Genomic DNA, 25,001 nt, shown 5'->3' on the forward strand with positions numbered 1-25,001 from the left:
ACTTTCCAGTAGGCTTATGAGATCACCCTGCATCCAGTGTATCCATGTGTGTGTCCTCTCTATCAACTTTGCAACGCCTGGACCACTATGAACCAAATTGGATACAATTGTAGGGACACAGAGGGACACCTCAACGACGTAGTTTGTGATGATGTCATCCACCCCAGTTCCATATGGCGGATATGTAAACCTTTGAGAAATTCCACAGCCCACCATACTGTTAGAAGTGACTCCCCTTTTCAGTCTCAGCTACACTTATGGGTCTCCCAGGCAGTACCAGGACTTTCTCACTTTCACATTGGCATTACCAGAGAGCAAGAGAACCACACATTTGACAATGGAAGGCAAGAAAAGGTTTGGCATCATTGCCACTGCCCCCCATGCTTGATAACAACAAAAGGATTGAGCAAGTCTCTGAATAAAATGGATGGCTTGGGAGGATCCTAGAATCAATGCAAACAAGTCTGATATATGTATCCTAAGAAGACTTCTTGGGGAAATTAAAAGGTAACCACTAATAAAGAAATTCCTTGGTAATCTTGCCATTCAAGCGCAAAACCTCTTTCCTACTACCGATTCAACCTTGGGAACTAGAATTTTATTATTAGACCAATCCCAGAAGATGAGCTTCACACCTATAGTGAATTCTGCCCTTGGGCAATTCAACCTATCTGAATCATAAGCTTAGCCACAAGTCGTCCTTGCTGCCCTTCGTTGATACCCAGATAAGCATTTCCATTCTAGAAGGTGCTCAACCCTTCTGTAAAAAATGCTCAGTCTTTAGGGTATAAAACCCCCCTCCCCCAAGCTAGTTATTTGTTTAGTGTTCATGGTCACTCTCTGTTCAGTGTTCGTGTTGTTCACTATTTGGTTGGTTATCCTTGCTTAGCCTGCTAACCCCTATTTGGATTAACCTTCATGTCACTGTTCCTGGGGATTGAGGCCGCCCTGATTCTCATTCAGCTGACCATCCATCCCATTGCAAGCCTAGACAGAGTGCATTCTGTGGATCATGGATATTCCCAAGCTTGAAAATCTCTGAGCTGAAATCAAAATCTTTTGGGCCCCCTCAATTCCTCGCAAGTTGCTAAACCTAGCTGCCCAAAGTTCCCCTCACCCAGCGGATCTCCAGCGCCCTTGTTCCAGCACAGGTCTGTGTGCTGACAGTGAGAGAGGCTTGGTTGTTGAGCGCACGGGTTGTTAAGCCTTCTCAGTCATTGCCCTCAGAGTTTGGAATGCTCTCCTGGCTGTAATCCACTCCTCAGACTCCTCAACAGTTTTTAAGAGAAAAGTAAAGATGTGGCTCTTCACTCAGGCTTTTGAATGAAAGTATCGTTTTTATTGCTACTGCTTTGTGTTTTATGTATTATTTTTAATGGGTTATTTTTTTAAAACTAGAGATATTACTTTTATATTATATATTTATATTATCTGTACCTTTGTATTTTTGTTATGCATTATTTTAATTATATTGTAAACCACTTTGAGATTATTTTAATGAAAAGCGGCATATAAATCAAATGAATGAATGAATGCCTTTCCCACAACTGCTGATTTGACAACAGGGACTATTTCTCTTTCCTTTCCTGTCTTTTACTAGTAAAAGCGAAGCCCTTGGAGACCCCTTAAGTGTGTCTTTGACCACAAGCGCTGGTGGTCAGTGGCAGAGATGTTTGAGTACATCAATTGTGGTTTTTCTGACTACACTCAAAAACTGTCTACATCTTACAAAAATCACCATCCCAGTATCTTCCGCTATCAACCTAGATGATAGTAAAAGCAGGAGCCTAGCCCTCTTGTGTTGATCTTCTTGCAAAACCTAGTCTATCCCTGTGCTTTCCAAACAGTATGAAGCCACCACCAATTTTAGCCACTTGGTTCACCTCCAGCACAGGTGTATTGCGTTCATGTGTTTTGCCTATCTATCCCCTCCTTTTCTAGCCAGCTTATTTCTCTGATTCACAGTTCCTCATGCCAGTTAACTCCCCACCTGTCTCAGGAACCATCCCCATGTAGCATTGTCATGTTAGCAGCTAGCATAACATCAAGAAGACTCGCTAGGAGTCACATCTTTAAAAAAAACCTCTGTGATTACTCCATTCATTGAAATGGTCGTCGCTGAATGCATTGCTTTTTCGTGTTTATGTTATCACAAGCAAGTTTAGTCTTTCAGATTCTCCATATTTAAGATTTGGTTTGCTAGTATTACAATTAGAGATCCTTTTTATTGATTCCTCAAATAAGATTGTGTATTTTGATTGCCATTCAACAAATGTCGAAGCTTGTTGTTGCCCCTTTGTATCGTTCCCATGTCCATGCCCAGATTAGCTCCTGCCACCAAGTTCCCACAGCATACACAGATCTTGCCCTATGTAACCATACCATCCAGTGGCTGATATTCTGCATAGAGTTAATGTGGGCATTTCTCAACCACCCACACTGCTGCGGGTGCATAAAATGATGCCCACCGTGTTGTGCAAGAGCGGCCTCACACTAATGCATAAATCCCACAATCTCCATAATTTCCAGTGACTGTAGCACCTTGTACTGTAAATACTATTGTGCAATTTTACATATTACTGCAAGAGCACTCCTGTGCAACGCTGTGGGCTTTGTTTTAGACATCCTCAGCAGTGGGGGCAGTTGAAAACCACCTGCGTTACTCTGCACGGAATGTCAGCCAATGTGTGGATTGAGTCTGCTGAAATGATTTTTAAAAATTTATTTTAACATTTTTTATATTTATATCCCACTCTTCCTCCAAGAAGTCCAGGGTGGTGTACATGGTTATGTTTATCCTCACAACAACTCTGTGAGGTAAGTTAGGCTGAGAGATACATGACTAGCCCAGAGTCACCCAGGGAATTTCATGGCTGAACGGGGATTTGAACTCAGACCTTCCCGATCGTAGTCCAACACTCTAACCACTACGTCATGCTGGCTCTCTAAAATGCCATGCTCTGAGCCTTAACAAATGTAACATACTCATGCTTTTCTGGTAATTGAAGTATCTTGGGCAACACAACTATCGATTTTAAGCTTTCGTGCCAGCTTGTAGGGAAGTAAAGGTAGTTTGCCGTCAAGCTGGTGTCAACTCCTGGCAACCAAAGAGCCCTGTGGTTATCTTTGGTAGAATACAGGAGGGGTTTACCATTGTCTCCTCCCGTGCAGGATGAGATTATTTATTTTATTGATTACTATACCACCCTTCCCAAAATGGCTCATGGTGGTTTACACAGAGAAATAACAAATAAATAAGATGGATCCCTGTCTCCAAAGGGCTCACAATCTAAAAAGAAACTTAAGATAGACACCAGCAACAGTCACTGGAGGTACTGTGTTGAGGGTGGATATGTGCTGGGAGATGATGCCTTTCAGCATCTTTCCTATATCGCTCCTGCCCAATATAGATGTTTCTCATAATCTGGGAAACATACCAGCGGGAATTCGAACCAGCAACCTCTGTTGGGGACCCCCCCACATTAAACCCAGAATACCAACCCAGAATTGTGTAGGATTCAGGCCTGTGTCTGATTCCATTTTATTAAGAGTTCAATTAAATGCCTGAACTCAAGGTGAACTGACACCCAGGTCTCATGACTGCCTCTGCTAACTGCTCTGTGAAAGAGGAGGCAATCCAGCATTGTATTGTGAAACGGGTACTCAAAGAAACACAAGGGCTAGGCCTGAGCTATCAATATGCTAAAATATGCTATCACTATCAGATAATGTCTGTGGAAGAGGCCAGAGGCTGAGCTCTTCTTTCCTGTTGCAAGAAGTCTATGTTAATCCTTGTCAATGATGGCTCTGCTCTGCCCAAAGGGGATACTGAACTGCTGTTTACAGAAATTCCACTCTAGGTAAATGCACACAAAGAAAATACCTATAGATTTTAATTCTTATTTTACTACCACCTTTTAACACCTTCTGGGACCAGGCCCCAAATCTGGGGACAAGAGAAGATGCCCATTTGCAGCTCAGAGATGCAGATTTGCTTTGGGCAAAATAGAATGTCCCCTCCCCAAGATAACAGAAGATGGGATTCAGATTACCCTGGACTGACCAAATATCCTGAGCTAATTTTGATAATTAAAAGACAATATCCGGAGGATAACAGGAATGGACACCTTTTGTGATCCAAGAGACTCAAATGGACATCAAAGGATAGAACCACTATAAGGAGTCGTCCCTGGACATGGCAGATAAGCAATCTTTTGCCTACAAGCAAGACTTGCTCATGAGCAATCCAAGGGTTTGCTGCCCAAGCCGCGGGACTAGAGGCAGGAACTCTTTCCAGGGAGAAGGGACTGTTTGTGACTTCTGCTGCACAGTGAGAAGTCAAGACTTCCCCAGCCATGGTACTCTCACTCTCTGCCTTGCTCTGAGCAAACTGCCTGCTTGACCAGCCTGCTTGACTGCTAGAAGATTGCATCGCTCCCAAGCCGCTGTTCCCAGCTACAGCCTCTCTCCTTCAGCTGAAAGCCCCACCTCTCAAGCCTCTGACCCTGGTAATATGCTGCTCCACAAGCCTTGGATCCCTCTTCCTTCTTCCCTACTAATCACTGCCACCCCTCTCCTAAGCCCTCCCTTCTTCCTTCTTTCTCTGCTTCTCTCTAAATGTTTTATTAGGATTTGTTAATTATTAGATAGCTATAATTACTGATTGCACACACATATGTTAGTTAGGCACATTACACTACACTTTGAATCGGAAACATGTTTTTAATGTGGATTATTTTATCCTGATGAGCAACTTTCTATAATAAAGCCCACTGAACTTTCTGAGTGTGTCTCTCTCTATCTCTGTTTGTGCGCCCAGATCCTACATGGTCACCATCTCCAAGAACCAATTCAGTTTGTGTATGATGTGACTTTGCCTCTTTCCCTCTGAGCATGTACAGAGTGCGAAACCAGGTGTAGTTCACAATACCTCTGGTTTGTTAATCAAGTCATTTCCCCACTGTACCATTAGGTGGCTGTACCTTAATCTATTTGGAGTGCACTTCAGGTCATGTGCTATAAAAGAGAGAAGGACAAATGTTCAGTTTTTCAAGCTTTTCAACATGTATTGCTATTTGCAGCTTTATAGGTTGGTATAAATACCTTAATTATTTTAGGGGTACACCTCCCCATTCTGATCAAAACTTTCTTCCTACTAACTGGGGTATTGTGGGAATTGCTAGTTTTTTAGATGGCAAAGAACAGTCCTCATCAGTTTTGATACTCCTGAGAGTCAGTCAGGCCCAAGCATGAGTGTGTGGGTATATATTTACAAGGGCTAAAGGGAGGAGATACATTTAGCAAACCTTTTTTGGCAACGTTCAGGAGTCACAACAAAAGGGAGATGACATGCAGTCCCTTTGGAGTAAGGACACGGGTAATCCAGTTGGCTGAGATCACTCCCATTACCAATCCAGAAGGAAGCATTACCCTCACTCTTGCTTAGCCTCTTTCACCCTTAGTAACATTGTTACCCAGCCCATTGTGGTTGGCTATGGCGCACCGTGAGATCATCATATTTACCATAAGTTCCCTGATTGACTGGGATCATTATTGTGAATAAAAAAGAATAAATTAACCAAGTGTGTGGAGGGGAGGGAGCACTATTTAGTGCTATGAACAAGTGCAAAAAATGGCGGTGTGTGGGGGAGGGAGAGACACAAGGTAAAGGGATTGCTTTTGATAGACTTTAAAGCTTATATATTATTCCTCCAAAAGAAATGGGTCCAGTTAAAGAAAAGTCATCTGGGATATGTCTCTTTTAATGAATGGGAATACATATCCTACACTTTATAATAATCATTGTCATATCGAGAACTTATATGGATTTCTTCTTCTTGAGGGCTTCTCAGAAGTGATCCACATACATTACCTCAGAAATTCTCACAACTGAAATTCTGCCAGTGAGATGCACTAGTATTAGAATAAAACAGCCACAGGTGGCAGCACTGAATTGAATGAGAGTTGGTGTAGCATAATGAAGAAGAGCATAAGCTAGAACTAGACAGTTTTTGTTTGAAATCTTTAGCTCAATTATGAATTTCCTGCTCATGTTAAGCAAGTCTCCATCTTAATTAGTAAAATGGGGATGTGTTAATTTTAATGTGTAACACATGAACGCACAGCTTAATTGTGTTTTAAAAGACTGGGAAGTTTCATAGCTGAGCTGAGATTCTAGCCTAGGCCTCCTTGGCTCTAGTCTGACACTCTGGTGAACTTCTGCAAGTGGCCAGTTCAGATACATCTATGGAGAAAAAGCACACAGGCTCATAGCAGCCCTACTTGTACCTGTGCGTACAAAATGGAGAGTCCTACTTGCATGCAGAGGCCCATTCCACTTGCAGGAGGAAGAGTGAATCTTATTACTGGACAATGAAATCTAGCAAAAAGATCCTGTACAATTCTGACATGCACCAGCCATCTTCATACTGTACTTTCACATGTCATGAAGCTCATCTCAGGTCAGAGGCATAGCTGGGGAAAACGGCGCCCAGGGCAAGCTCTGCCCCTGAAATTGCACCCCCCCCCATACCTGCGCCCTGTCCGGAGTGAGCACGGCGGCGGATCGTCATTGTGGGCCCTGATCATGGCTTGTGGCGGTGAGCGCGGCGGTGGCGGGCGGCGGCGGGAGTGAGTGCAGCGGTGGCGGCGGATTGCCGAGTGCAGCAGAGCGACGCCGAGGCCTGCCGTCTGGCCCGGTGTCGCTTCCCAACTGTGAGGCGCGCCTGCGCAGTTCATTCTATGAACTGCGCAGGCACGCCTGTGCAGTTGGGAAGCGACGCCGGGCCAGACGGCAGGCCTCGGCGTCGCTCTGCTGCACTCGGTGATCCACCACCGCCGCCGCCCACCACGCGATCCAGGGGGGATTGGGGGGGTCGTGGCACTTTTTGGCGCCCCGCCACGTGACCCACCAAAGTGGCGCACAGGGCACATGCCCTGCCTGCCCCCCTATCGTTACGCCCCTGTCTCAGGTTCTGGAGCTGATTTTGTGACATACAAATTTACCAAAATTGACAGAACACAAAAAATTTGTCAAAAAATTGACATAATTTTTCTGGAACATCTTGTAAGTCAGGGTTCCCAATGTTTGTTTTTAACAAGTGCACGTCTTCTGTCATAAACCTTCAGCTTACATACTCCATTGACCTGGTTCAGAAATAATATGGAACCACGGGTCCAATGGACCTGCGGCTCCGTATCCCCTCCCCTTACTCTCCCATCTGCATTCAGATTGGGGATAGCTGCCTCTCTGCAGTAAGTGAGACTGCAGAGAGGCGGCGGAGCTGGCTGTGAGGGTTTCCTTCTTTCCAATCGGGCCATAGTGAGGGATTCTTCCCTCAACTCTGATTCCATGGGGCCCAGACTACAGTGCCAGCATTTGGATGTAATGCTGACACCACAGATATGGAGTTTGCAGCTGTGAAACTTCACACTGACTGAAGGTTCAGAATGGAGTTTGGTTAGGGAAACTGCATGTTGCTTTCCTCCGCAAACTCCATTTCCTCAAAACTGGACATTTGGGTTAGGAAACTGGAGGTGAAGGGACCTCTGGTTTCCTGTTATGTTTGAACCAAGACAGAGTGTGTGTGTGTGTGTGTGTGTGTGTGTGTGTGTGTGTGTGTGTCTAGGATCAGAGGAACGAGCTCCTGGTTGCATCTTAAAACAAAGCAGCTCCACGTTACCTTTTTTAATTAAAAAAGTTGTATTTTATGCTGATCAAAGACTAAATAAAATTATGATAATGACGATGATGTAGCATATTTGGTCACAGAATGCATGTCAGATTATTTTTGGTAGATCTAGACAAGGAGGGATTGTAGGAGCCAGATGATATGTTTAATGCCACAAGAAGAGAAAAATGATGTGTACAGAGGTAAGAGCCAATGAGTGTACAAGAACTATAATTATCTGTCAGGTTTTGGATTGACTATATGAAAAACATAAAAGCAATTCATACACCACCCAATAAATATAACTATTTAATAGATTTATTTGAAAAATACTTACAAAGGCAAGTATGTTTGACCCTAAAATAGTTAAAGTGATTTTGTGTGTACAATGTTATAATTAAATGTGCAGTCTTAACAGTCTTTGCTATCTAAAGCACTGTTAGTCTGCCTTGAAAAAGTGGAAGGCGGCTTGTTTTATGCTTGAGCTATGCCTTCTTTCCACTTCCTCACTAGCACCTACAGTAATCATCTGTGCCTAACATTTCAGCACAAAAAGTATACATTTGCCTTATTAATCCATAAGTATTGCCATTTTAAAGAAAAACTTGGGGGACTCTGGAAAATCTATCAGCCCCCCACCCCCAAACCATCTAACAACTCAAAACTGAGTAGTGGGTTGGCTTATGGGTTTACTAGTGCCACTTTACATGACTTGGTCTTTTAAAATACAACTTGCTGTCAACAGAGGATTTCATTTTCAATCCATATGCAAATCTTGTTCTCCTTCCATTGCTACTAAGCGTTAAACCATTTCCTGTGAGAGAGGCTTGGAATGGAATTGCTGAAAAGTTCCCCACAGACAGTGATTCATCAGGAAAGAAACACAGTGCAATTAGCTTCCACTTATTGTATAGCTATTTTTAAAGACAAGCCAGGCATAGACACTGACTGAAAAAAGCTTGCCGTCTGGTTATCATCTGCATTTCAGTAACTACAGTTCAGACAACCTGTTTCATAAGGGAACAATCATGTCTGAAGGTGGAGAGCTCACCAGCCGCTGTACATAGAGGCAGCAGCTGCCCGGACCAGCATCTTACGATGTGCCTCAGAATTGGATGAGTAAGTTCCATCTGTCATGCGCACTGGAAACATTCTCCTTGCTCCTGGCTGAGGGATGTAGCTATTCTGCCGCCAGTCTTCATCTGGTGGCATATCTAGCCTCCTTGGACCTGGAGGTTTAGCATGAGGGGGAGGCACAGGACAACCTTGAAAGCCATCTGAAGACTCTTGTGGTCTACATAAGGTACTATAACTGACACCAAGTGCTGGCCTATAGTCACAAGCCTGATGTTTTCCTTGCTGTAATGACTGCTGGAGTAGATATTCTTGAGATCCCTTGCTTGGCTGGGCAGCATATTCCCAATGTACTGTTCGTTTTTCTGGCAGTGTTGCTGTTTGTCTGGCAGAGCGATTCATCTTCAGCCAATGGTCAAAGGTGCTTGATGTTTTTTCACCTCCTAAATGCTTATGAAGAAGAGATCTCTGCCCTAGAGAAGGAGGGCCCTGCTGTTTATAAGTGAGGGTCCCATAGCTCAATGCCACACCTCGGTTGCCTTCACCTTGGAAAGTTTCACTCCAGTCAGGCACAGCCAGAATTTTCTGGATGTTCTTCTCATTTCCTGATAAAAAGTAAAAATAAAACATTAATACTTGTGTTTTCCCAACATCCAAGACAAAAATAATGTATGTTAATTGTTTTATCTAGAGAGTTAGTAATAAAGGAGTCTGAGTCCATAAGAATTAAGCATCTCCACCACTCCTGTTTGGTGGTGCTTCTATACATCTACTACTGCAGATGTACCTTTTATATATCTACCACTGTAGAAAACAGCCCCCGACTTCCTAGAGAAAATCCATAATCTTACTGTTTATACAGTATATATTTCTCCATGTAAGCACACCCTGAGTGGTTTCCTTAGGGTTGTGTGTTGCTTGATATAGTCTCCATTTAATGCCCCCACCCCATTTCCTTCAAGAGCACACAGAACAAAAGTGATCCCTCAAATTTGGGCCTCTTGTTCCTAAGACTTTGGTTTTGCTGTTTGTAGGGTGGGGTGGGGGGAGTGATTTTCCCCCTTGCAAGATGTTTCTTCATTAGTTGTGTGCAAAAGGGAAGCTGACTTGGGGTACCATTCCTTGCTGTTCACTGGGTAGGAGGGCTGGCAGTGCCGGCTCTAGTGGTTCACCACATCCTCCTCTACTCATTACAAGATGCAAACTGCCTTGGCTGGCAAAACTGGAAAGCCCTCTACTGTGGCTGAATACAGATAGGAAGTAGTCCTTGCCTGAATATTTAAATATTCCCCTTCCTCCTTCTCCATCCCTGTTAGGAACTCCTCAGACAGCCTGGAATTCTGTGCTGGCTCTGGCTCTCTCTCTTTGCACCTAGCCATGACTGCCCAAGTCAAGCCTCAGAAATAACTCCCCTTTCCAGTGGTTGGTTGTGGAAAGGAGCTAAAGATGGTTTACTCCCATTGAACCAACTCTACACCCTCGCTAGTGTGCCTGAGCCGCTTCCTTGGTCCCCTGGAGTTGCTGACTGGGACTACTCAGTGTGCCATCTTTTGCTCTGAGCGAGGCAGCTTCCCAGCAAAGAGAGCATTGACATTTCCAGTACCCCCCACCACCCCGCCCTTGAGAATACATGGCTTTCTTACAGGGATGACATTCTCTTCACTCCTGCTCCTTGGTGAGCGTGGAGCCGATGGCCTTCTCTACCAGGCACCACATTTACCTGACAAACTCCGAGAGAAGATATACCCTTCAGTGACTGCTGGGAAAACTAGGGATTCTGTATCCCACAAGAAGATTTCACCTATCCCCATCAGGCTCTCCAACAGGTCCTTGAGGCAGCCTGAATGGAAGAAATTTGGCCAACACAGTATGGCCACCAGTCTTGGAGTAGTCTTCAGATTATATCTTGCATGGGATTTCCACTTTGCCAAGTGGATCCTTTTTAAAAAACCCATCACAGGGAACAAGACCAGAAGGTGTGCTGGTGTGTGTACGTTAGCAATAAATATGTCCAGGTGACAGGGCACTGCCCCATTTCTGCTGAAAATGAGGTGAGTGAGACTGCTGCAGCGTTGGCTGGATGGGGGCACTCAGGCCTGACTTACCTTTCCCTGGTTCTTTGCATTCTCTCCTCTGCCTAAACCACTTTGGAAGGGAGAAAAGGGACTGAGCAAGTTCAGTTGGAGAAGTTGTAACTCAACTGTTTTGGCTCCAGAAAAAAGGATGAGGAGCCACAAAGAGACCTTGATCTCCTGCCAGAAGGCAGGGCTGAAACTGGGAGGAAACTCCCTTCCAGAAGGAGTACGGAGTTTACAAGTCTTGCCTTCCGAGCTGGATAAATTGCTCTTTTGCTGAATTGGTTTGCTACCATGTGGACAAGAATAAGCATCTCTCAATGAACTTTGAAAGGATAGACAAGGTTGATAGGCAAGCACACCAACAAAGCCTGGGGGACAGACATTTTTTGGCAGAGGCCTCCCATTATATGAAAACATCGCTTGCTTATATTTCAGGGGCACTTAAAAGAACAGACTCTAAGAGTGCTATAAGACCTGTGACCCAACACTGTATGCTATAGTAAGCAGCATTATAGGCACACCCATTTGACTGAAATGATGGAGTTAATCTGTTTGCAGAGCAATAAACTCAGTAAGGGCCTACAGGCACAATCCACTGAGCACTGCTGCTATGCAACATGTGGCACAATCCACCCAGCACTGCTATTGTGGAAATTCTATTCATTTCAACAGATACATTGTTTAAAATGACATGATGTATCTGTTGATGTGAGTGGAATTTGCACAATAGCATTGCTTGGTGTGTTGCACCACATGTCCTTAAGTCTTTCAGTTAAGAATTTGGTCCTTAAGGCGCAGGCTTTAAAACTGGAAGTGGCAGTACCATCTTAAGTTACAATACTACTGTTATTAAAGCTGCAATCCTGAGCACTCCTACAAGAAGGTAAGCCCCAAACACAGTAGGACTTGCTTCAGAATAAACATGTAAAGGATAAGGCTGCAAAGACCAAACTGAAAGAACAGGAAACTAGAAGGGTCACTGCTGATTGATAAATACTTGTGAAGTACCTGGACAATATTCTGAGAGATTATCTATAAGGCAACTGCTTTTGCAGTAATGATATGATTTATGCAATGTCAATGTAATAAGTTGCACTGCCAGTTTTGGTCTCAAAACTGCAATGTTAATGTTGATATCACTACACCAAAAGGGACTGAAATACTGCAAGATTTCACATGCAGCCAGCAAATTTAAGAGACGTGCCAACAACATTATGTCAAACTCTCGTGTAACTAAGTAACTGGACACCAGAGGGGGCCCTGCATACAATGGTTCATGCATATATAGGATCAGTTTAGTTTTCTATGATGCTCATTTAATTTCAGCCTAAAACTCAGCAGACTGAAATCTGGAATATAGATGAAAAGGGGCAAGTCCTGCTTTTCATCCTAAACACTGGGGTGACCAGTTTTCACTCATAAATGCAAGCCTTTACATCCTACCACATTAGTTAACGACTGCCATTCATTTCTTTGGGAAGGGTAAAGTGTGGCACTTGGGACAACACTGAACAGCCCTCCTCACACTTGGCAGTCCAGATAACCCTGTGGGAGGATTCTATCCATCCTTTGCCTCCTGAAAGTAGCTCCAGCGCTGTGGGGAAGAAGCGAAATGTTTCCAATACCCTGCTCCAAAAAGAGCCGGGTGCGGGCAGTGGGGTGGAGGAGGGCCAGGTTTGGAAACACATGCCTGGCACTAGCCCTTGCGCCACTGTTTTTAAATCTCACAGTTGGATGGAGAGATAGGGGATGGGGAGGGTAAGTGGGGTTGGGGAGAATGGCTGGAACTCTCCATTCCTCTCTTCTACATCAAAATGAACAAGTCTTTATCTAGTACATGAAGTAACAAAGACCAAAGCAAGCTAGTCATAGCCATCTCCTGACATGCTGCTCAGTGTACAAGAAGGCTAATAAACTTATAGGCTAAAAAGTGAACTTCTTGGATTCTATCAGTGTTGACTGTCTCATTTTGCACACATTTAAAATGATAATTACAATGCACGAAGGAAAGGGGCATTTATCATTTCAAGCAGCTGAAGGAATCCAAGTATTATCACAGGCAAGCCCAGAAAGCTGTAGCACAACAGGAGGAGGAAGAGCCACATGTTTACTCTCCCATCACACAGGAGGTCAAAGAGCCCAGTGGTTACCTGATTGTCTATGTGTCTTGCCCACCATGCTAGGCACTGGTGCATCATGGGAGAGGTGCTGCAGTTGGGTTGAATAGTGCTGGGGATCAAAGGGTAACACAGGAGGAGAATCGAGAGGGAAAGTGAGGGAAGTGGTGCTGGAAGAACGGTGCCTGGCTTCCATTGGCATTTTCCTCTTATTGGACATTTCCTTTTGATAAAAGGAGAACAGAAAATGATGATTAAACACAGAACTGGGGAAAACTGGGCAAACAGGTGCAGGAGTGCAGGAAAGACAGAGATCACTAGGTAAAGTCACTAGAACAAGGGCCCCCATCTGCCTATGAAAGAGAAATATACACTTTCCAGGGTTTGTTTATTTGCAAAGACTTTATTTTAACATACAGAGCTGAAAAATCCAGTGCAACATAATTTATATATAGGCATGGATGTGAAAAATTGAAACTAATATCTCAAATAAATAAAATACACCAAGATGTATATTAAAGACTACAAAAACAATATCATAATTTTAAATGAAGCAGGCTGAACAAGGGGACTAGCATAACAATGGCCGACATCCTGACTAAATCAGTTGATGGATGTCCTACTAAAATTAAGTAGCCCTTTAGAGTAACTCCTGAGTAGCAACTTAATCTGCATATCAGCCATTGAGAGCACAAATGATCTCCAAAGGTTAGCTGAAGTATGGATATCATGTGCCATTCACAGATATATGTAGTCCCCGCCCCCTGCGCCCGTGATGTTGCTCTATTAAGGTATCTAGCATATGCAATTAATTGCCTCCAGGTAAGTAAGAATGCTTCTGTTTTAGCTCTACCAATACAAAACTTTAAATCTGGTATGTGATCGGAAATGAGAAAAACCTTCATTTAGGACTGGATTAACAAGCTAATAAGACTGTGGGGTTAGTTCCCTCCTATTTTTAGGCCCTACTTTAACCTTCCATTCTAAACTGAAATAACAGCTGAGCAATGTAAGTGTGTCATGGAGACTGAGAATAAAATCACCCCATCTTTCCTTCTTTCTTTTCAACTCTGAAAAAGATTGCCTTCTTACCTGTACTCTTTCCACCTGAAACCCAATGTTTTCAGGTGTTTCCTGAACCAGATAGTTCTTCAGGTAAGCTATTTGGGCTGCTCTGCTCTTCAAACATTAGTGAAGGAATTTATCTCAATATGAAGAGGGATAATTATATACAGGGCTGTAACTGTAATTATCTGCTCAAAGAACACAAGCTGCCTGCTCTTGAGGAGCTGCTGAAGTTCCTCACTTCTTGTCCCTGCTGCCCTGCTAAGCCCCCCACTCCCCTTCACTATTACGTGGAGGATGGTGCTAGGCTGCCTGTGCTGTCCCGCTTTGCTGCCACTGCCTCCTCCCTTCTTCTTCTGCCTCCTCTGCAGCCATCACCTCTGGCCTCCTCCAGCCTCTGCCCCTTTGCGTCTGGCTCTTGCAGCAGTGAGTGGGTGGGTGGGCTGTGCATGCCCACTGCCACTTCCTGGCTGGCTCTTCCATAGAGAAAGGGCAGATGGGATGTTTCTTGTTTGGGTGAGAGAGGAAACAGCCCATCTGCCCACTCGCTGCAAGAGTCAGGCATGAAGGAGCAACAGAGGAAGGAAGAGGAAGGAGGAAGTGGCCAGAGGTGATGACAGTGGCGGCAGGAGGCGGGGGCGGCAAGGTGGGGGCAGTTCAGAGGAGCTAGTGCTGACCTCCATGACAATGGAAGGGAGCAGGGGAACTTGGCACAGTGGTGGAGGGCTTTGGTGCCAGGCGGGATCTCATGAGTACGGGCCGTTACAGGGCTTCTTAGGCCACTGATTCTATATTAGAGTAATCACAGAACAATGGAAGGTTCTACATCATGAGCTTTCCTATTAAGAGAGGCTTGGAATGCTGAGATATTTCATTAAGTTATGATTTCTGTATGGCTATGAGAAATTTTAGGATAAAAAAGCACAGACCCAAATGCAGAGTTAAGATGCTTTTAGAATCTCACCTGACTCTTCTTTTGCGGTTTGTAAGTACTAACGATCCTTGAAATTACTTTTCATGAATAGCCTTTTGTAATCAATTTATATGTTGATATCTTATATGTTTTGCCTATGTTTTATATTTTATATATATTGCACTAGGAGATACATAGAAGTAAACTAGAACCTTCAGAAAAAACTTTGTCTCTTGAGTTCTCATATTTAATACTGTCAATACAAAATCCTGGTAAACATGAACTCATCAAGTGGTGTGTTCTCTAAAACTGGAGCTTTGCACACCTTATCGTTTCCTGATATCGCTTAAGGCTAACCTAAATACTGAGAAGTGAAAAGTCATGTAGTTATGAGACAATCTGTGACAAGTACATACATATGTACAAATTGACAGAATATTTTTTGTGTATGGAGATACAATAGAGAAACTTATAGATTTACCCACTTTGAGGAATTGAGTGTAGGAAGAGTAAAACTTGACAATTTTACATATATATATCCAAATAAGTATGTAAATAAATGTTTGACTTCATAATTTATTTTGCAATAAGAAATTTATACTTAGGCCCTTTTCTCCCATTAGCCTTAGGCCCCTCAATATGGCAGTGCCCACAATTGGCCAAACCACTGAAGAACAGGAGAAGACGGGAGGAATTCCACTTCTTAGCTGACTCTGATTTTGACGCAAACAGTAAGAAAGAAATAAGGGCAGAGAAAATCAACTAGCATCAATGAGCTGAGATCCAGATCCACCTCTTTTTAATGTTAAATAATGATTCAAAGGAACAACAGTAAATGATCAAGAACTGCATCTATCTCAAGACTGATATTACAAGATTGTACACATAAGATCGTTCTTTGAGAACGGTTTACATGTACATAATTTTACCGTAACTCCTACTGTTTCCTTTCTGATCTCACAAACCTGGGAACCAGTCGAACAAAAGACTGCTAAAGTATGAGTGAGACCTGCCAATATAGAGACAAATTCATGACTAAGGGAAACTATAAGGGAGGAGGGAATGGTGAATGCCATATGAAAAGTTATTACACAGGTCTGGCCAGAAGTACCTTTTATCAATGAACGCAAATAAGCTGGCTTGACACTATAGACCTGGCCACCATTATCCGCATTCTGGTTACTACTTGTCTTTATCAGTGTAAATCACTCCACATGAGGGTCCCCTTGAAGAAGGCCCTTGAAGAATTCTGCTAAAAAATTATTTTATTATAATAACTTGTTAGCCACATTAAAATAAATAAATTAAACAAAAACAAATAAGGTGCAGGTACAGAGCACACATTAAACCCAATCTTGCTCAATAGCACTGACTTTTTGTATGCTTCTAAATATCCTGGGCTGAATGTATCTGTAGGGACATATGGTACTTCCCATATGAGCTTTCCTGGATACTGAGGTCTTTAGGGAAATTCTGTTCCAAGTCCCACCTTACTGATAAGTGAGATCTTATAGTACCCAGAAAAGGACCTTAGCAGTAGCACAGCAATTTTTTGAAACATTCTTTCTAGAGAGGCTCTAGAAAATCACCTTGGGCAATCTAATGCTTAACCATGGTTTGGAATTACATCCCAATACCTAAGCCATGGTTTTTGATTGTCCGAATCCAAAATAAGAAACCATGATTTACATCAATGGTAATTAGCAAATATACCTGCCTTTGGCAATCAAAGGTGCATCTATTTCCTCACAGTCTACTGCAGTCATAGATGCAAAAACCAACTATTCTGGTAACAGAGAATATGCCAAAATCAGGATTTGACATTTCTGTGTGTGAACACCCTTTTCAAGTCTTAGTGCTCTGCCATTTCACATAAAGTCTCTTCCAAAGCAGAAACATGGATTTATAAGATTCTGACAGCAGTAGATAGAAATCCAACCTCTGCTCTAAAAAAAATGGGAAAAGAATGAAAGAATTAAGGTGGAACTGTACCTATTGGAAATTATCTACCTTCCTAAAACTACTCACACCTGATTCAGTGTAGATTATAAGCTTTTGCAAGCTTTCTTCCAGCAGAGAACTCTTCACTAAACAAATACTGAGGAAAACTCCCAGAATCAAAAGGAAAGACCAGGAATTCCCCTGGAGAATGGTATGTCAGAGCAGTTTGGACCTAGTTGGAATTCTTTTTTCATCTTTCAGATTTCAAAGGGCTCTCCAACTCGAATGGGAGCAGAAAGTGTTGAAATGAACAAAGACAGACTGTGCTCACTGCATAGTATCAATGAAGTGCTCCAGACAGGAGTTTGACTAGATAGGACAAATGATGCCATCTTCAATTCCAGGACAGAATTGGTGATTAAGAAGAATTTGAAGGACCAACAGCCTTGATGAAAAGGTCTTCCTCAGTTAATGTCTATGATGACCCTCAGAAGCAATAAGCAACAAGTTGGAGTAAAAAAAAAAGTCTTCTCCAGAGATCTACAGAGGGCATTCATTCAGAGATCATACAGAGGGATAGTGTAGTAGATCAGAAGGCAGGTCTAGCAAAGAACTTCTCCAGAGAGAGGGGGCACTCTGCCCTCCCAGACCAGTCTGTCTGGCAAATCAGGGTAGTAGGGTTTTTCTTGAGCTCTGAAGAGCCCATATTTTCTTCTCCTTTTTTGGCCTCCCTCCCCTTCCTCCCACATCCAATACTTCTAGCTAGGGCTGGGCCTCCCAACACGGCCTCCCCACAGCTCACAAAAATTGGAGTTTAGAGGTAGCAGTTTGGTGGTCTTCTCTTTTTTAAATGAATGATTAATCATGAATCTGAGGAAGTGGGGTCTAATCCATGAAATTTTATGCTACAATAAATCTGTTACTTTTCAAAATGCCATGAGAGCTTTTGTTGTTTTAAAAATATGACAGGGACACTTTGCAAGTATCAGAGCCTCACCCCTCACTTACTTTTTCTAGGGACATGGAGCTCTAGAGGATATCACTGAGAGAACCCAACAGGATCAGAGACAATGATAAGGTGCATGGCAGGCTAGCAATCAGGTTAAGGAGCAGGCAGAAAAGGAGGCAAGATGAGGTGAAGCATGACAAGGCAGTATGGCTACTTGAATGACAAGTTGCTCAGATTGAGGGACAGACCCAGCTAGGCCCCTATGGGTCCCTCAGGTTATCTGGACTGAAGAGCATTTTCCTCCCATCTCTAGGCATTTTATAGTTGGTGCAGTGCAGTGCCAATAATTCCCTCTATCTGGGAGCTGCTTCTGTAGTGCAGAAACTAAGGCACCTGAACTCTGCTGTTAGACTCCTTGGATGGAGAGCCCCAGCACTTTATAACCATCCTCCAGTTTATGGGCATGGGTCTGTCAAGATGACCGAAATCTTGAAATATACCTTCAGAGCTAAGGATAAGGTTCTATGCAGTAAATGGCACTGATGATGTGTAAAATGAAGGTCTCAACAATGTTCTGTGAAAAGTATGCTTCCTTGAGATCTTTACCTGCTGAGGACACATCATCTTGGTGCACATTTACACGTTAACTGAGAATCTTCATGTTTAAGATGATTCTCACCATACAGTTCTTCTATTTAATCATTTTCAATGCCTAACTTGACCTTTTAATCTTAATGGGACTATTTTGAGCAATTTTCCTCACATCAGCCAGTATTTTATAAAGACTTTCCCTATCAAACAGCATATAATATAAAAAGTTACAGGATGCTAAACCAACAAATAGGACACTACATAAAACTGGGGTGCCAAAATGAGAAGAAGTTTTCCCTTATTCATTCATCTCCTTTCTGGTATGCACACTGGACAATTGTCCCAAATACAGGGGTAGCTCCTACTGTAGGCAGAGATTCAGAGTCTAAGGTCATCCATTCCTGTGTTAAACCACACTGTTGGAATGGTTTCCTAAACGACAAGTTAATCTCAACTCTGCCACCTACAATCTAAATTGCAGGGACGGCTTCCTGCAAGAAGAAAAGTTCCTTTGCCACTTAAGAAATGACAGGGGTCATACTACTGTCCTCAGTTCTTGCCAGAACAGAAATTTACAGATAAGAATACAAAAATAGCACAGCATAACAGGAAAGAATAAACGTAGAACTCTCTTAGAGCATCCTGTGTCCCAAGGACACGTCAGCCAACACATGGGAATAGATTCTTCTAAGCCGAAACAACATATAGATACTTGACGAGGTAATTACTTAATAGATTACTTCACAAAGGAAGTTTTAAACAACTTTAGGGGCACTGAAGTGACAGTATCCCTAAGAGAATAGGTTCTGGCCGTTCCTGAAGGAACCACTCCACCATACAGGTGTTTGTGATCCAAACTCAAACTCAAAGACTCTAGATCTCTTGTATAAATTTCCAGTGGGCTGAGTTTCTTTAACACCTTGTGTGAAGTTCTATGCTAAGGAACTGGGCACTGGTAGAGTAGCTGTTTCCTTGAGGAACTGGCAGAGGTAGGAATGTCCTGAAGACTTATAGGGCTCATTCTAACAAGTGATGATACTAGAAATGTCTGAGACCAGTATTTCCAGCATAAATGGTTTGAGATATGGATTCCCCCTGCCCTGCAAACATTCCAGTACAACCTGTCCATTATCTTCCCACACTCCCTGTCAAGATGCTTAGGTCTCAGGCTCAAATCCCTTCTTTCTTTGCTAATTCCTTTGATACAACCCCAGACACCCCCTTCTGAATTATATTCACTGTCTCCAGAGATACTGAATCTCAGGCTGGTAGCTGAGCTCTGGGTGCCGCCTGAAGGAAGGCATTCCTACCTAAAAGGGCCATACTGTTTGGTCCTCACTCTATTAACCATAGCATTTCTGAGGATACATTTTCAACCTTGGGGTCAGCAGAGTAAGAGGAATCACTATCCCCAGAAGCAATAGAGCATGGAGCTTAAACACCACCATGCTGCTTACCACTTACTGCTCTGAGAATGGCAGTCCCACCACATTTTCTGCTTGGGGTACCTGCCTGACATACATCAGGTCCTTAGTAGCATCTCAGAGAGAGCCCCTTCAGCTCCTTAGTAAATCACTCCTATCAGTGGGAGGGAGATAGGTATGACCCATGTAAAGCGCCAGACTGGGTTTTGGTGGGGAGAGTGGGCTTAGCCTGCTCTCCCCACATATGAGCAGTTGCTCATTGCTGGGTGGCCGGATCTGCCGCCCAGACAAGCAGCTGCTCCAGTTGGGTGCTCCCACACCCGGCCGCAGCTCCGTCGGGGAGCTCCGGGGGATGGGGGAAGGGGAGTGCTGCTGCGCAGTGCCCTAGCCCCTGAACCTCAGGAAGGCGGTGCACAAGTACATGGTGCCTTCCTGGGGTCCCCCTCCCCCCACCTCAAGTAGGTCAGCCATGGCTGCAGGCGGCCACGGCTGACACACAATCAAAAGGACGACGTTAATGGAGCACTTACTAGCTGCCAGAGAACCACCGGGCTTGCCCACGAGCCCAGTGGTTCTCACGACTGTGCAAAAGCAGGGCTGCATTAGCCTGCTTTCGCACGGTCGTGTGAATAGCTTCCATATTTACTCATTTTGGAGCCTCACTGTTCACTAATTTGCAGCAGCAGCAATCCATGGAGTGAAGGGGATCAGAGGAGCAGCTTCCTTGGCCTTAAAATAGTGGGGGAATCCCAAGCTGTCCAGTGCTTTAACCTAAACACTGTGATAGGTATTTATAAGAAACTAAAACAAAGCAAGATGCAGAGCTAGACCTTGAAACAGTCACTTTAGGTACTACTTTCTAGCTTTTATGTTCCATTACCTGCATGTTATTAACACAAATTAAAGGGAAGCAGTGTCGTTATGACTTTTTGCTGGTGTGCAAAAGCTAAGTAAGCAAAAAGATAATGTGTTCAGTACAACTTTATAATCTATTGTATGGAGGATGAAACCTGTCCAGTGACAGCAAAAAATAAGACATCATCTGAAAACTACCCATAATAAAACTGCAGAGAGAGATATGAATTTGCTGGAAAAATAAGTGAGATGACTCACTGATTGTATCATAAGGATGTCAACCATAGAGAAGATGTACAATAAACTGAGTAGTCACTGAACTATGCAGCTGAGGGCTGACTAGTTAGGTAGGTAGGTAAGTAAGTAAGTAAGTATGCAGATTGAAAGATTAGACATTTTATAGCTTAATGGAAGCTAGCTCATGTTGTACAAAACAGATCCTTGGATATATGGCCAAAACATTGCACACTACTGATTTCATGATAGTTTGCAGTCTTTATAATGTGGCTTTTGAGCTGCAAATGGGTAACTGGGGTGGGGATGGGGAATAATGGAAGAAAAAAATGAAGGAACATTGCAGGGGGAAAGCAGTAAAAAGGGCAGAGTGGTTTCACTTGGGAAGAAATACAAATAGTAAAAGAATCTAAATGAGACACAAATCTCAGTTTTCCTTATGTACCAATGCCATGAGCAGGAACATACTTTCCATCATATGGAGAGGAGATGTTACAAATTGCTGACAAAGCAAGCTGTTTAAATGTATGTCCTCTGTGTTTAGGACTTAGCAGCAATAATGATGACTGAAGTGGTGGGGGGAAACCTGACTCAAGCATATTTTTCTTTGATTCCTATACTTACAAAACTATGGGAAGAGACAAGTGTCTCTTCCCTGTTTGCGATGACTGTCCCACTGAGACTACGCGAAATGCGACGGATGTTCTCTGCACTGTACATCTCCTCTTCTGGCTTCTTGCCATGCTTTCTGGTGTATGGCACCTGCAGAGATGTTGTCACATTGAGAAAGATGGAAAATGGGTATATAGCATTATCAGCCAAAGGAGGCCACAGAAAACATTACTTAAATGTAAATACCAGGATGTCATTTAAGTCCATTCTTATTCAGCTTCTCAGAACAAGGGCATTACAGACTTTGATTAACCACTACCGTCATCAAGTACCTTAGGATCTGCTTTGTGCCTTGAAACACTTTTGAGACTTATATATTTAGTGTTTTAAATGCTTTGATTAGATTTGATCCACTAAAATTCTAATACAAGTTCTCCAAAGCAAGGAAGCAAGTTAGAACTGGAGACTAGTCTAGACACAATTCAAATGAATGCTCATCACAAAAGCTGTTCTTTCTTCTCAGGCTCCAAGGTTCATGCATCTTTCAAAAGGCAGGTGGTCTGAAGTGTGACAAGAGTGAAATGTGTTCTGAAATTATATCAATAATTAACTTTCAAATTCAGGAAAAAAATGTATAATATGGTATAGGTGTTGCAAAAAAGAAATGTATTGATTTAGATACAGAAAATGCTGGAGTTATCCTGGAAGTGGTACAGACCTCTTAAAATGCAAAAAATACTTCCTGAATGTAGGATCAAACTACACGTGACGCTAAATGTGTCATTATGTAGACAGAGGTTTGTTTTTACACTCAAATGGCAGTCATGCAGGGCCACAATTTGGATTGGGACAATGGTGTGGAGGTAGGCAATATTTAATCCTTTACTTCTGTGTCATTTTCTGCTGAAAATTCCTCCTGAAGCAGCTAAAGTAAAGTTGTGCTGTCAAGTCAGTATTGACTCCTGGCGACCACAAAGCCATGTAGCTTTCTTTGGTAGAATACAGGAGAGGTTTACCATTGCCAACTCCCGTGCAGTATGAGATGCTGCCTGATATAGGTGTTTCCATACAAGTAGGGATTCGAACCAGCAACCTCTTGCTCCCTAGGCAAGTTACTTCCCCACGGTGCCATTAAGCGGCTACCCTGAAGCAAGCCACTTAAATTGTGTGAGCAATTTCAGCAGGAAAACTGTAAAGGGTTAAATACCCCCTTCCTCAGTGCAGCAGTCCCCCATCTGAATCACTTGGCAAACCTCTCTAAGATGATGCATTTAACACCATGTACAGTTTGGCCCTTACTTGCCTGCTAAAGCAGCTGTGTGTGTATGAATACTATTATGTATCATCAATTCTACATTTACACAAAAGCCAGTTAAGTCTGACACAGTCTAAGTGGTGCTGATGGGTCACTAAGATCTTTCTCCTAATCCTTCCAGGATCACAGGTAGGGGGTCAACTCCTCCTCCACCACCCACCACCACCCCAAACCCTTTGTTCTAGTGGATGACAACCATCTGACTTGAGATTACCAATTATACCAGTACTAACTAAATATCGATAACTACTGGTCTTAAACCACATGGAATGTAGCATCAGCCAGTTCTAGATGGGGTTGCATGCCACTTGAAGGTCCAAGTTTGCAGTCTAGGGGTGCTCATTGATCCAATACTGTCCCTAGAGGCTCAAATAGCCTCTGTGACTCGGAGCGCCATTCAGCTTTGGCCAATTTGCCAACTGCTACCTTATCTGGAAGGAGATAGCTTGGCCACAATTACCCATGCTCTGGTAACCTCCCGTTTATATTACTGCAACGCGTTGGATGTGGGGTTGCTTTTGAAAACAGTCCGGAAACTGCAGCTGGTACAAAATAGGGCTGCATTAACTGGAACGGGGCACTTTGATCATATTATGAGAGTGCTTCATCAGCTGTACTGCCTCCCAGTCAATTTCTGGGCCCAGTTCAAAGTGCTGGTTGTAACCTTTAAAGCTTTAAATGGCTTGGGACCGGGTTACCTGAGAGAGCAACTTGTCCCATATGTCCCAACTCAGACGTTAAGATCTTCTTTGGAGGCCCTGTTCCAAATTTATTTATTTATATTTACATTTTATATCCCGCTCTTCCTCCAAGGAGTCCAGAGCGGTTTACTACATACTTAGACTTCTCCTCACAACAACCCTGTGAACCTTGGGGTCAGCAGAGTAAGAGGCTAGGTTAGGCTGAGAGAGAGGTGACTGGCCCAGAGTCACCCAGCTAGTATCATGGCTGAATGGGGATTTGAACTTGGGTTTCCCCGGTCCTAGTCCAGCACTCTAGCCACTACATCACGCTAGCTCTCAAATGCCCCTACCAAATGAGGTGAGGCAGGTAGCTACCAGCGAGTGGGCCTTTTTGGTGGTTGTATCCCATTTATGGAATAGCCTCCCTACTGGCACAGTTATTTTGCTCTTTAAATGTCAAGTGAAGACCTGTTCACTTTATTTTGTATATTTTGTTTTCTGTTGTGAGTGTTTGTGTTTTATGCATTTTTATTGGATGTTTTTTAACGTCGTGTTGTGAGTTGCCCAGAGAGCTTCGGCTAACCAAGTTCATCATCATCATTACCCATCCTCAAAACATGGTGAGATGCCATTTCCCTAAGGTCTATATAAAGGTCTCTCCTTGCCTTTGCTCTCTTCCTGGTTGAGAATCTAAGCTTTGCCTGATCTCCAAGAAGATCTCCTGGTGGATGGAGAAGAGAAGTAGCCCACTGTCTGGATGGCAACAAATGGGGGAACAGCAGGAGTTTCCCCACTGTTTCTTCCCTTCTTCATACTCCCATACAAAAATCCTACCTCTCCCCTAAGCCCTCTATGCATGCCAGAGAACCTAGGGCAGGGACAGAATGGGTTACAAGCATGGAGGCTGGCTAAGTAAGCCCCAAGACAACATTTGTGGATTGCGGTCCTTGCACCATCTAAGCCAGGACAATGGTTCCGCACCTATGTTTATTTTCTTTCCCACTATATGTATATGTGTGTGTGTGTGTGTGTGTATGTGTGTGTGTATGTATATATATATATATATATATATATATATATATATATATATATATATATATATCTGTGAATGAACATTAAAAAAAAAAGATCTGTTTTGTCCTGGGTTTTCACTGTATTTTAATTATTCCATGAAGCCTTGAACACTTGGTATAACTAGACATACCACGGAAGATCTATGATCATAATATGCTACTTAAATAGCTTTGTAGGGGAGGGTAGTAGATTCAGATCAGGACTGTGACACAGGGGGAGGGTGTGTGTGTTAATCCATTCCACCTGTGCCATTCTCCCAATTAAAATTACCCCTGGCCATATGCTGCTATTGCCAGGACCTAAATTTTTATCCATCCATCCATCCATCCTGCCTGCCTGCCTGCCATGTGCATCTCTAGGCAGTGTACATAAGTTAAAATAAAATATAAAAACAGGATAATTAAAA

The 25,001-nt window shown here is 43.2% G+C and overlaps 1 protein-coding gene across 12 annotated transcripts in view; it reads right to left on the minus strand.

The window, feature by feature from the left end:
- Positions 1 to 7,822: 7,822 nt before the first annotated feature.
- Positions 7,823 to 25,001, minus strand: part of USP54 (ubiquitin specific peptidase 54) — a 188,222-nt gene continuing 171,043 nt past the window's right edge. For 11 of the 12 annotated variants that reach the window (XM_053306831.1, XM_053306834.1, XM_053306833.1 and 8 more), the window contains 3 exons: positions 21,536 to 21,673; positions 12,973 to 13,162; positions 7,823 to 9,349 (listed from right to left, as the gene is read on the minus strand). In XM_053306831.1, the coding sequence (XP_053162806.1) occupies positions 8,718 to 9,349; positions 12,973 to 13,162; positions 21,536 to 21,673 (960 nt within the window). In that variant the 3' untranslated portion in view covers positions 7,823 to 8,717. The remainder of the gene's footprint in view (positions 9,350 to 12,972; positions 13,163 to 21,535; positions 21,674 to 25,001) is intronic. The other variant, XM_053306841.1, reaches the window with a different exon arrangement.

The sequence above is a fragment of the Hemicordylus capensis genome, chromosome 3 (genome assembly GCF_027244095.1).
Source record: "Hemicordylus capensis ecotype Gifberg chromosome 3, rHemCap1.1.pri, whole genome shotgun sequence".
In the NCBI taxonomy this organism is placed as follows: Eukaryota; Metazoa; Chordata; class Lepidosauria; order Squamata; family Cordylidae; genus Hemicordylus; species Hemicordylus capensis.